The sequence below is a fragment of the Myotis nattereri genome (genome assembly GCF_964212035.1).
Source record: "Myotis nattereri genome assembly, chromosome: 10".
Taxonomy (NCBI): Eukaryota; Metazoa; Chordata; class Mammalia; order Chiroptera; family Vespertilionidae; genus Myotis; species Myotis nattereri.
This window is the reverse complement of record NC_138085.1, coordinates 81,429,772-81,441,945: the sequence shown is the minus strand read 5'-3', so window position 1 is coordinate 81,441,945 and position 12,174 is coordinate 81,429,772. Positions and strand designations below refer to the sequence as shown.

General features: G+C 48.0%; 1 protein-coding gene across 1 annotated transcript in view; it reads right to left on the bottom strand.

Moving 5' to 3' along the window:
• ROCK2 (Rho associated coiled-coil containing protein kinase 2) overlaps window positions 1-7,922 on the bottom strand; it is a gene marked incomplete at its 5' end in the record, with an annotated part of 87,692 nt that extends 79,770 nt beyond the window's left edge. Inside the window, one exon of the mRNA XM_081100832.1 lies at window positions 7,782-7,922. Within this exon, the coding sequence (XP_080956958.1) occupies window positions 7,782-7,922 (141 nt within the window). The remainder of the gene's footprint in view (window positions 1-7,781) is intronic.
• Window positions 7,923-12,174: the final 4,252 nt, after the last annotated feature.

The window sequence follows — 12,174 nt, the reverse complement described above, 5'->3', positions numbered from 1 at the left end:
ATAAAATGTAATAACATTTCTATATTGAAAGTGTATATTGTATTTTGCCACAATAAAAAAGTTTTTTCATTTCTATTTGGTGTAGATCTTGTCTGATTCTCTTTTCATAAAAACTTGTCAAATTAAATTTTCTTCTAAAATAAGAAAAAGAGCCTTGGTCTGATTCCTACTGAACACTAAAAGAAGATATAAAATGTAATGACCCTTGATAGTTCAGAAAATCTTGCATCTCTCCATATGCCAGCCTTTTCCACATACACAATTCTGTGTGCCAAAGAGATCTCAACTAGTATTTGTTTCTGGTTTTCTCAATCAGTCAGTACAAGAAAGAAACAACACCTACAGTGTTTCTCAACTGTGACCTGTAGATTACTGCATCAGAATCATTTGAGATGCTTGTTTAAATGCAAATTCCTGGCCCCACACACCATCTAAATCAAAAGATCTGACACCATTTCCACCAACCATCCTAAGTGTGATTCTGGCTTCCATCAGATAATTCTGACTTTCTGGCTTCATCCAAGCCTCAGTGTACCACAAAAATAAAGGAAGAAAAAAATGAGTGTTCTCCTTTTCTCAGATACATTTGGGACACACACCGCCCCCACCACCAATCTTTGAATTACAATATTGCACCCCTCAGCTCAGTGGTTCCCACACTTTCATGCCCTTGAGAATCACCTGTGAAAATCTTAAAACTCCTAATCCCCAGGTCACATCACATAGCAATTATATTAGAACTAGAGGCCTGGTGCATGAAATTCATGCATGGGCGGGGGGGGGGGTGGGGGGGGAGTCCCTCAGCCCAGCCCGCAACCTCTCCAATCCGGGACCCCTTGGGGGATGTCTGACATCCCTCTCACAATCCTAGACCGTTGGCTCCTAATCGCTCACCTACCTGCCTGCCTGGTCGCCCCTAACTGCCCCCCCACCGGCCTGATCGCACCTCACTGCCTCTGCATGCCGGCCTGATTGCCCCTAACTGCCCCCCCCTGCTGGCCTGGTTGCCCCTAACTGCCCCCGCTGCTGGCTAGGTTGCCCCCAACTGCCCCCTCCCTGCCAGCCTGGTTGCTCCTAACTGCCCCCCCCCAGCCTGGTCACCCCTTACTGCCTCCCTGGTCACCCCCAATTGCCCCCCCACCATCCTAGTCATCCCTCACTGCCCCTCCTGCCATCCTAATGGCCCCCAACTGCCCCCCTCTGCCGGCCTGGTTGCCCCTAAATTCCCCGCCCCCCCCCAGCCTGATCACCACCCCTCACTGCCTCTGCATGCCAGCCTGATTGCCCCAACTGCCCCCCCTGCCAGCCTGGTCACCCCCAACTGCCCCCCCTTGCCGGCCTAGTTGCCCCTCACTGCTCCCCCTGCCAGTCTAATTGCCCCCAACTGCCCCCCTGCCAGCCTGGTCGCCCCTAACTGCCCGCCCCTGCAGGCCTGGTCGCCCCCAACTGCCTTCACCCCCGCTGGTCTGGTTGCCCCAACTGCACCCCCTGCCGGCCTGGTTGCCCCAACTGCACCCCCTGCCGGCCTGGTCGCCCCACGCAGCCTCTTGTTCAGTCATTTGGTCGTCCTTCACTAACCTCCCTGACGGCCTGGTTGTAGGCAGCCATCTTGTGAGGGTGTGATGGTCAATTTGCATATTATTTCTTTATTATATAGGATGTCTGGGGGTGAAAGCCAGTCTTTAATATTTTTAAAAGATCTCTAGTCGAGATCTATGTATACCAAAGCTTGGAAATCACTGCCTAAGTTACTGGACTTAGCAGATATAGATTTTAAAAAATCTTAACTTAAAAAGAGCCAGGATATAAACTACATTGGTATTAAATTACGTTTTTAAACACACACACACACACACACACAGTGTTCTTTTTATTCCAATCCAATAGGAAAAGTTTTTCAATGCATTTACTCAATTAAAATGCCTTTACAATTACCTTTTTTGAATGTAAGACCAAAAAAATGTTTCCTATTGAATGCAATATAGGATCATAGCATGCATCCAAAGTTCAGAGAAAAGTTCATCATTATTCCATTTGACATTAATTTCAGTGATTCTATTTTAAGAAATATAATCATGAAGAAGCCAAAATTCAAAAATTCAAAGTCCCTGTTTTAGATATTTAAAAGCAACTCTGAATATTCAAACAAATGTTTCTAAATTTAGAGTAGTTGCAATATTATTATTAACACTAACTTTGTATTTTGCATTATCTCTTTTCCCAGTTTCTGACTAGGCAGCTCACTTTCTTGAAAGAAAAACATTATTTTAATATATTTTTCCTCTAGTCTGTACTAATTCCCATAGATGCTGATTGTATGACCTATTAGCACTTGATGAAATCTAATGGTTTACACAAAGAAAAATTTTTTAAATCTTGATTCTTTCAACAAAGGCAAACTAGTCATTTTTAACCATTCAACTTCAACCTGAATTTAATTCACTATGTAACACAAAATATGGCTATATATTTTCAAATGTATAAAAGTCCAAAGTGGCCGAAACCGGTTTGGCTCAGTGGATAGAGCGTCGGCCTGCGGACTGAAAGGTCCCAGGTTCGATTCCGGTCAAGGGCATGTACCTGGGTTGCGGGCACATCCCCAGTAGCAGGTGTGCAGGAGGCAGCTGATCGATGTTTCTCTCTCATCGATGTTTCTAACTCTCTATCTCTCTCCCTTCCTCTCTGTAAAAAATCAATAAAATATATTTAAAAAAAAAAAAAGTCCGAAGTGCCACAAATGTAACTTTACAATAACATTATTCCAAAATGGTGAAACATTTTTCAAAGTCATACCAATATTCAGACATTTAATATTTTAAATACTTCTGCAGAGGCTTCACATACAAAAACACATTCCACTGGATCTTTCAGGCCTCAAAGTTCATGACAACTGTGCTAGTGCACTTTCCTTTTAGAAAAATAAATATCACTGCAACCAAAAATGTTTCTAGTTGTTTTTAAATACATTTAGGCATCTTAAATTTTAAAGGAATTATGTCCTAAAATTTCTCTCACTGCTCAAATGATCCATAAAAACCTACTTTGCCCACCACTGCATGTTAAAGCTAAATAAAACTGCTAGTGCCCGGGCCAATCAATGTTTCTCTCACATTGATGTTTCTCTCTCGCTCTCGCTCCCTCCCTCCTTCTCGTCCCCCCCCCCCCCCTTCCTTCCTTTCTCTCTCAAATCAATAAAACAAATCCTCAGGTGAGGATTAAAACAAAACAAACCGCTAACAATCTGCTTGATAATATCTGATACATTTTCAAAACAGCTCATTCATACTGACTTATAATAACACTTTTGACTTCTGATCACAATCTCTCATGTCCGTTGGGGGTTGGTTTTACTTTGAAATATTGCCTTATTATTAATAACAGCCAATATGCCATTTTAAAGAATTTCATCCTGTGACTACACCACCAGCATTTCATCTGCTCTTACTCATGAAGTATGGTTTCAACACAGACATCACCTAAGTATATAAGGAACTGGATATGTTTAACCAAAAGAAAAGTTAGGGGGTAGAGGGAACCGATGACACATCATAAACAATAAAAGCTATACAGTCCACCACACAAGGTGTTTTTACTTCACCTAAAACACTAAATAAAATTAGCTTAAATCCTTTCCAAGACAAACTGTTTCAGCACAATCCAGAAAATATCCAAATTGCAATGTTTTTCCTGCTTGACCTCCAATTAATTCCACCACTCAAACCTACCCTCTCTGTATATACAGATGTTTACTTATCTGTCTTCCTATAGGTAAGAAATAAGTGAACATAGATCAAAATGTTTACTTGGGAAGTACATTAATATCTTTTCAAGCAGGGATATATTTCTACAGGTAACTCCTGTTACTTAAAAAAGAATTGTTACTTCATTCAACAAATATTTACAGGACACAACAATAGGAAGACAAAAAAAGATACATCTCCTAAAAGTGTTCAGCCTGTGTTCAACCCATTGAATAAACTAAAAGAAAAACAAGAAGTATGTATATAAGACGACAACACTTAAAATATTAAGCAATGCTCATCACAATCACCCAGGTCATTAAGATGAAACCAACCCTGCTTTCTGTTTCCATCTACATAAAGCATTTGGGAGGAGGCTCTGCTATTCATTTCTATGGCATAAAAAAACAACCCCAATAATGAATTGTTAGAAATTAGTTCCAAGTCTATAATCTCTTTAAAATAATAAAGGAAATTAGACATTGAATACTAAGTGATCAATTAACTATAAGAAACAATTGTAAAGCCCTTTGATATCTGAACAACCCACATATTACCAAAATGAACCAACAAACCATGTAACACTCTTGGACTTAGAAACATTCCCCAAAAGATTATCAATGATGAGCCAATAATAATCTTAATATTTCCATTTTGTCACACAAACACGTGTGTGAAGATAAATGCTAACCATTGTGACCCAAATGCTTTCCCAAAAATAAGTGAGGGTCATTTAGGACAACCAACTGCAGAATTCACAAATACATCTCTATAGGTTAGTCATACTTTAAAGAGGGGAGCGGGGAGTACAGATGAAAGGACAGGAGAATGACTCCAATCAAGGATAAATAAGAAGAGACTTAGTAGAATCCCAAATGTCACCATGATTTCACATCAATTTAAATATTAAGCTTCATATAAGCTAACCTACCAATGGGAAATGTTACCTTGTGTTTTTTTCCCAAAAGCTATACTAAAATTGCTCTGAGTCACTTACATTCTCTTCATCAGTAACCCTATCACTAACAGCTCATACATGTTTTTTAATGTCAGCACAGAATAGGATTTTAAATATAGCTGTAGAGTAGTATTTCCTGAAGAAACTCAAAGAGGCCCCAATGGAGACCAAACCCATAATCATTACTCTTTCTCACCCCAATCCCCAAACACCACTCTCCAAATAGAAATTTTTATGACAAGAACACAGTTATAAACAGAGGTTCCCATTGATGTTTCTAATACTAATACTTAGTCAAATCTTCTGATAAAATTTCTGTACCCCTGCTTCATACTTTCCATCAGCCCTGGCCAGTGTGGATTGGAGCCTAGTCCCAAAGTGTTTCCGGTGAACCAAAGGTCACAGGTTCTATTCCCAGTCAAGGGCACATACCTCCCATCCTCCCTCTCTAAAATCAATAAACACATATTAAATTAATTAATTAATAAACAAACCATTATAGTACTAAAAGAAAATTCAGGTATATGATATCATAACCTCGGTCATGGAGAATGTCCTAAGTATGACATCTAAGTCAGAAATCACTCTATGACAGTGATGCCGAACCTTTTGAGCTTGGCGTGTCAGCATTTTGAAAAACCCTAACTTAACTCTGGTGCCGTGTCACATATAGAAATTTTTTGATATTTGCAACCATAGTAAAACAAAGACTTATATTTTTGATATTTATTTTATATATTTAAATGCCATTTCACAAAGAAAAATCAACCAAAAAAATGAGTTCATGTGTCACCTCTGACACGCGTGTCATAGGTTCGCCATCACTGCTCTATGATGAGAAGACTGATAAATTTGACTACATGAAAGCTTCTACTATTCATTAAGTATTTAAAAAAGTGACAAAGCATGTGTGCAGTGTAATTTTACTTTTCTTACAGTTTAATTTTTTTAGACATAAATTTATAGCAAAAATGTTAACCTAAACAATGGCTATCTCTATGTGAGGAGACTATACAGGGTGGGGCAAAAACAGGTTTACACTGTGAGTACACGAAAGAGCTTACTCTTGTATTATTATTTATTAATTATAGTATTATTTCCCATACAACTGTAAGCCTGCTTTTGCCCTGCCCTGTAAACAACTAGAAACAGCAATGACAAAGTCTGATGTCAACTCTCATACCAGTACTATGTCACCTAACCAAAGTGAAAAGTGTGTTGGCTGTACATATTGATCGCTGCTCATCAAATGAATGGACCAAATTGTTTCCTGAGCATGTGTAATGTTTCATTTAAAACAACCTTAATTTTGATCATTTAGAAAACACTTTAATAAAAGAGAATGTATATTATATGTATAAATAGCTTAGGTTCAAGCTCAAAATAACCCTAATAATTATCATTAACATCAGTTAAAGACCCCAAAAATGAAGTATAAAAAATTTCTTTCTGGGATTGAACCTGATGAATACTTGAGATTTGCTGTACTATTTTTAACTGAACTTTCTGGCCTTAGGTCAAAGTTTTGCTAGCAAAATACCACAGTGAACATGCTGGGAGTGAAGCCCAGAGTCTCCGCTTTGGCCAATCCTTCCCCCAACGGAAGACGCCTACAGGCTGTCCGGGGTGTCACGACCCCAGGAAAACACACCACCAGCACACTCGTGTGAAAACCAGGGAAAGAAGACGTCGCCCGCCCTGACAGCAGACAGTAGCACATCCCACAGTCCGCACGCTGGGTGTGCGCCCTCCAGCCCGTTCCTGCACTTTGGCCAAACGGCACTGAGTCACTCTGCAAACGCGTCCAGAAACCTCAGAGCACAAGCAACTGCTTCTGAAGAAAAGTCCGTCCCTGGAAAGGGAGGGACGCCTTCTTTCTCGGCAGTCCCGGGCTTCTCCCGCCGGAGGACTGAGCAGGAAGGAGTCCTGGGAGAGAGCGTGTGAAACACGGCCTGAGGCTCGCCACCCGGCCCCAGGGCCTCCGGAGCGCGTTTCACAGGCAGCGCGCCCTCCCCGGGAAGAGCCCCCGCCCGGTGCCCACGGTCGCCGCTCGAGGGCACGCTGACGCAGGGTCCGCCAGCACCGCCGCCTACCCTCACAGAAACGAGGACCGGGCACACTTCCTCCCGTGCATTTCTCATCTGTAAAGACACGGTCCTGTCTCCATCAGGGGCTGCCCATCTGGATTCCCCAGGCCCGGGAGGAGGGAGATACAATGAAAAAGATTCGCTCCGCTCTGAAGCCGGATTCACTCTCTGGCTCTGGCGCCAGCATCTCAGGCAGCGGTTCTCAGCCTTCCTCACGCCGCGACCCTTTAACACAGGTCCTCGTGTCGTGGTGACCCACAATTTCATTGTTACAAGTGGAACATGATGAAAGCATAGTGATTAACCACAAAAACAATATGTAATTACATGTGTGTTTCCCGATGGTCTTCGGCGACCCCTGTGAAAGGGTCGTTCGACCCCCCAAAGGGGTCGCGATCCACAGGCTGAGAACCGCTGGCGGGAAACCGAATTTACAGACATTAACACGCACGAAATCGCAACTATGACTGTTCCAAGGCAGCTGAGAACAGGCAAACTCTGGCTCCGCGTCTCGGAGCTGCGGGCCCGGTGGAGAGCGCGAGGGCAGCTCTTTGTCGCGCACCCCGGGCAGGTGGGCGCCCCCACCGGGGCAGCGCCGGCTCTCTCCCCCGCCCCCCGGGACCCAAGGCCCGCGCCGCGCGACACCCTCTCACCCGGACTGGTCTGGGGGTGCAGGGTAGCGACTCCCCGCCCCACCTCCCCACGCCGAGCGGGTGGGAGGGAAGGAGAAAAGGGGTGTTTCCTCCCCGCGCTCCCAGAAAGGGGCAGCGGGTCTGACACCAGCTCCGGGGGTCCGGGGAGGGCTCCCAGGTGGGCTTCCCTCCCGGAACGTGGTCGCCGCGGCGCAGGGTCACCGGCCCGGCCCGGCCCGGCTGCCGGAAGCGGGGCAGGGTGGGGCGAGACCTCCCCCACGGATGGGTGGGCACTGAGCGGTGGACGGAGGGAGGACGGGGGTCCGAGCCATCGCGGGCAGGGCTCCGGGCCCGGGCCACCTACCAGCAAGCTCTCCACGTTGATGGGCGAGCGCGGGTCCCGGATCAGCGCCTCCAGCTTCCTCTGGCGGCTCGCGCCCGCCCCGTCCCCCGGCACGTCCTCGGGGGCGCCGGGCATTTTCCCCGTCGGCGGGGGCCGGCTCATGCCGCCGCCGGGCCCGCACTCCCGCTCCCCGCGCTCCGGCCCGGCCGCCTCAGGGCCTAGCGCCGCCCCTGAACCGCCGGCTCCGGGCGGGGCTCCGCCCGGGCCCACCGCCGCCTCGAGCTCCGGCTGCGGGTCTCAGCGCAGGTCCGGGGCCTGGGGTTGTCCTAGGGGCCGGCCCGGCCCAGCCCGAGCGGCGAGGAGCAGGAGGCGGCGTCCCCGCCCCTCAGTCAGATTCGCGCCGCCCGGTCCGCTCGTCCGCCGCGAGCTCGCTCCCTCAGGCTCCGAGAGCGCGAGCGGGGAAGCGGCGCCGCCACCCCGGGGCCCGGGCGCCCCGCCCTCTGCGGCTCCGGGAGGCTGCAGCCCAGGTCAGACCGCTACGGCTGCCGCCAGCCCGCGCCCATGACCGCGGCCGCCTCGGTCCCACCAGCCCGCTGCCCCCTCACACTCCCGCGCGGCGCCCGTCGCCGGCCGCGCGCAGCCGCTACCCACAAGCCCCTCGGCCCGCCGCCGCCACCGGCGCGCGCCCGCTGGCCCCGCCCCGCCCTGCGCGCGCCGCCGTTGGCCCCGCCCCGCCTTACGCGCGCGCGCGCCCCGTCCTGCCCCGCCCTGCGCGTGCGCGCGCGCCTCGCCCCCGCCCACGGGCTGCCGCCGTCGCCCCTCTCCCCCTTTCCTCCTTTTTTTTTCGTTTCCTCGGGTCTGCCCCGCGGAGCGTTTCTCCATTTCGAGCCTCCCTTCTTCCTCGCTGCCTCCTCCCCTTTTTTGCGTTCTCCGAGGGTAGACGGCCGGGTGCGGGGTCACCGCCGGCCTTGACCCGCCGAGCTCCGCGGGGGGGAGGAGAGAACGCGCCCCGGATTCGGACCGGCCGGCCGCTCCGCTCCCGCCAGACCCGGCCCGGGCGGGCGTCCCGCAGGCTCAGAGGCCGGCCCGCCCACCCCCACCGGCCCGACCCGGCCCGGCCCGCAGCCGCTGTTCCCGGGGCGGGGAGGTGGGGGGTGGGGTCCGCGCCCCCCACCCCCTGCCGGGCCCGGCTGACTCAGCGCGCAGCTATGCGGGTCTTGCATCACCCGCGCCAAAATCAGCGGCTGCTAGTCGCTGCCGCGCTCGGCGCTCGCGAGGGGCCTGCCCGGGCCGGGAAGATCGCCCCGGGAGGGCTGGGAGGGGTGCAGTGGGAGTCGGAAACGGGAAGAGAGAGGGCCGGCGGCTGGAATGCTGGTCCCGGGGCAGGCGGGCCTGGCCGCGCTCCCCCGGCCCCGGGGCACGACCCGTCCTGGAAGCCAGAGAAGCGCTCTGCGCCTGCCCTGCAGCCCTCTCCCGGCCGGGCGGCACCCCTAAGCACAAGCCCGCAGGGCAGCAGAAAAACAAAAACGCTTTCCATCGGCAAGGCCTCCGCAAGGTCCTTGACTTTTGGGGGGCGGAAGAGGGGCGGTTATAGGGGCCGCTCCTCCACATTCCTGGCCCGTGCCACTGGCCAGGTCCACCCAGGGCGCAATCGGAAAAATATGTGCCAAGAGCTATAAAACTGTTCAGTGAACCCTTTTGACCCAGTAAACCCATTTAAGGAAGTACATTTCTAAGGAAATGATCCAAGGGGGGAAGGAGGGAGGAGGGGGGACTGGATAAAGATGTTTATAGCGGGGCTATTCCGAATGGCCCAAACCAGAATGGACCCAGGGGTCCAGCCCCTGGGGAGGAATCCAAACCAGCTCCGCCACCTGAGCGGAGAGGGTCCTGGCACGGATGCGGGAGGCAGGGCAAGCTCATGAAATGCTGGCAGGCACGCGGAAAGATGGGTCGGAAATAAGATTCAATGAAACAACCAATACTGGAATGTAGGCACTATTTAAAACCGTGTAAGACGAGCAGCTGTAAGAACAGAAGGGGGATACAGTTGTTTTGAAGTGGGATGTTTTTTTTCCTGTAAAGACGCTCAAGAGAACATTAAAACTTCAATAACTGAAAAACTGTATTAACTTAGATGGGCCTCTCCAAAAAGGCTACAATCTGATACCCACTAAGTAATGAATCTTCAGAGCCATTCTCAATGGCATGCCAGAGATAAGCCCGCATTTGGCAACTTAGTTCTAAACCCAGACCTTGTCAAAGTCACATTTTAATCAGTACTACGTTCCAGGCGCCTCCTGTTTGTGTTGTGTTAAAGCCACCCTCACTGGGACTTAGGCAGGAGGAGGCCCTGGCAGGATCCAAAACAGCTTTCCCCCCCCCCCCCCCCCGCCCTGGCCTGTTTTGCTCAGTGGTTAGAGCGTCAGTCAGCCCATGCACCGGAGAGTCACAGGTTCAGTTCCGGCCAAGGGCACGCACCTGGGTTGCAGGTTCAATCCCAGCCCCAGCCAGGGCGCGTGTGGGAGGCAACCAATTTGATGTGACTCTCTCACATGGATGTTTCCATGTTTCACTCTCTTCTCTCTCTCTCTCCCCCTTCTCCCCTCTCCCCTCTCCCCTCTCCACTCTCCCTTCCCCCCTCCCTTCCACTCTCTAAAACTCAATGGAAAAATATCCTCGGGTGAGGATTTAAAAAAATAAATAAAAAGGTACGTCCCTTAGGTCTTTATGTCAAGTGACTCATTCATACCTCCACAGACCACACCAAAAGGAGAGTGAGCTTACATCCTGCTTAGGCACTGAGGCAAAATAATGAGATAATCCACGATTACAGATCCTTTTTCCTAACGACAACAGAACATGCAAAGCAGAAGGGACACCATGTGGTCCTCAGGTTCCAAACTAATGTTTTCAGTGACGGCCTATATGTGTTTATGGAACCTGGTGGCCTAACAGGAAGCCATGGACCCAAATACTGGACATGAAAATTTTATGTAAAAAGAAAAAAAAATAATGATCAGCAAGATACAGCTAATGGGCACCTTCTACTGATCGTTTACATAGGTTAGAGCCATCGTGTAGAAGATTTTTTTAATCTAAGACCTCACCATTGTCTACGTGGAAGAAAAACAAACAAACTAACCTCTTGATAGGAGTTAAATGCTTTTTATTTTATTTTATTTCATTCTTGGTCAGTAAAACAGTTCTTGTTTGACCAAAGTAATCACAAATGCATTCTTGTAAAAGTTCAAACCAGCAATATATAGAACATACCTTAAAAATTAGTCTCCCACATCGCCCCACACATACAATACATTCTCTTACCATTCAAGACTTCTATCATCCCCATACATAGGTATTTGTGTACCCACATATATATCTTGTCCCCACGTACATGGCATATATCATATCATAGTGTTTTGCAACTTGATTTTTCCCCCTTGATTAATAATATGTCTTAGAGATGCCTTTGTGTCTGTACACAGAAATCTGCCTCATTCTTTTCATTCTTTTTAACTTCTGTATGATATTGTGTGGTACGGATGTAGCATACACTTCTTCACTCTCTATTAGAGAGCATAGTAGTTAAGAACAAACTCTGGAGATAAAGTGTCTGGGTTAAAATCCTGTCACCACCAAACACTAGCTCTGTGTGTTTCCGTTTCCTCATAATGTTTGTTTTAAAGTGCTTAGAAGAGTACTGGCCCTCAATAAACATTAGTTATTACTAATACTTTCTTACTGTCACAAACATTGTTGCAGTTGGCATCCTTGTATTTTTGCCTTCAGGTGGACATATGTAAATAGTATTGGCTCCTAAAAGTGAAATTATTGTGTCCAGATGGTGTGGCTCAGTGGTTGAGTATCAACCTATGAAGCAGGAGGTCAGGGTTCGATTCCCAGTCAGGGCACATGCCCAGGTTGCAGGTTCAATCCCCAGTGTGGGATGTGCAGGAGGAAGCCGATCCATGATGCTCTCTCATCATTGATGTTTCTATCTCTCTATCCTTCTATCTTCCTCTCTGAAATCAATAAAAATAATAAATGTTTAAAAAGTGAAATTGTTGCAACAAAGGGGTAGCATACTTTAAACAGTTACAGATACTGCCAAACTATCCTTTAAAAGACTACACCAGTTTATATTCCCACCCTCAGTAGAGAAACTGCCAATTTCCCTCTAGCTTTGCCAATCTTAAATATTGTAAATTTTTAAATTGTGCCAGTTTCATGGGCAAACAAACTGGCACCTCGTTTTTGCTTGTATTCCCTTAATGACTGCTGGCAATGAGCATTTCATGTTTCTATTTCTTCTGAGATTACCTGTGTATACCTTTTGTTCATTGGATTGTCCTTTTTCTTACTAATTTATAGGAGCTCTTTATCCATTATGAATATTCCTCCTTATTACAAT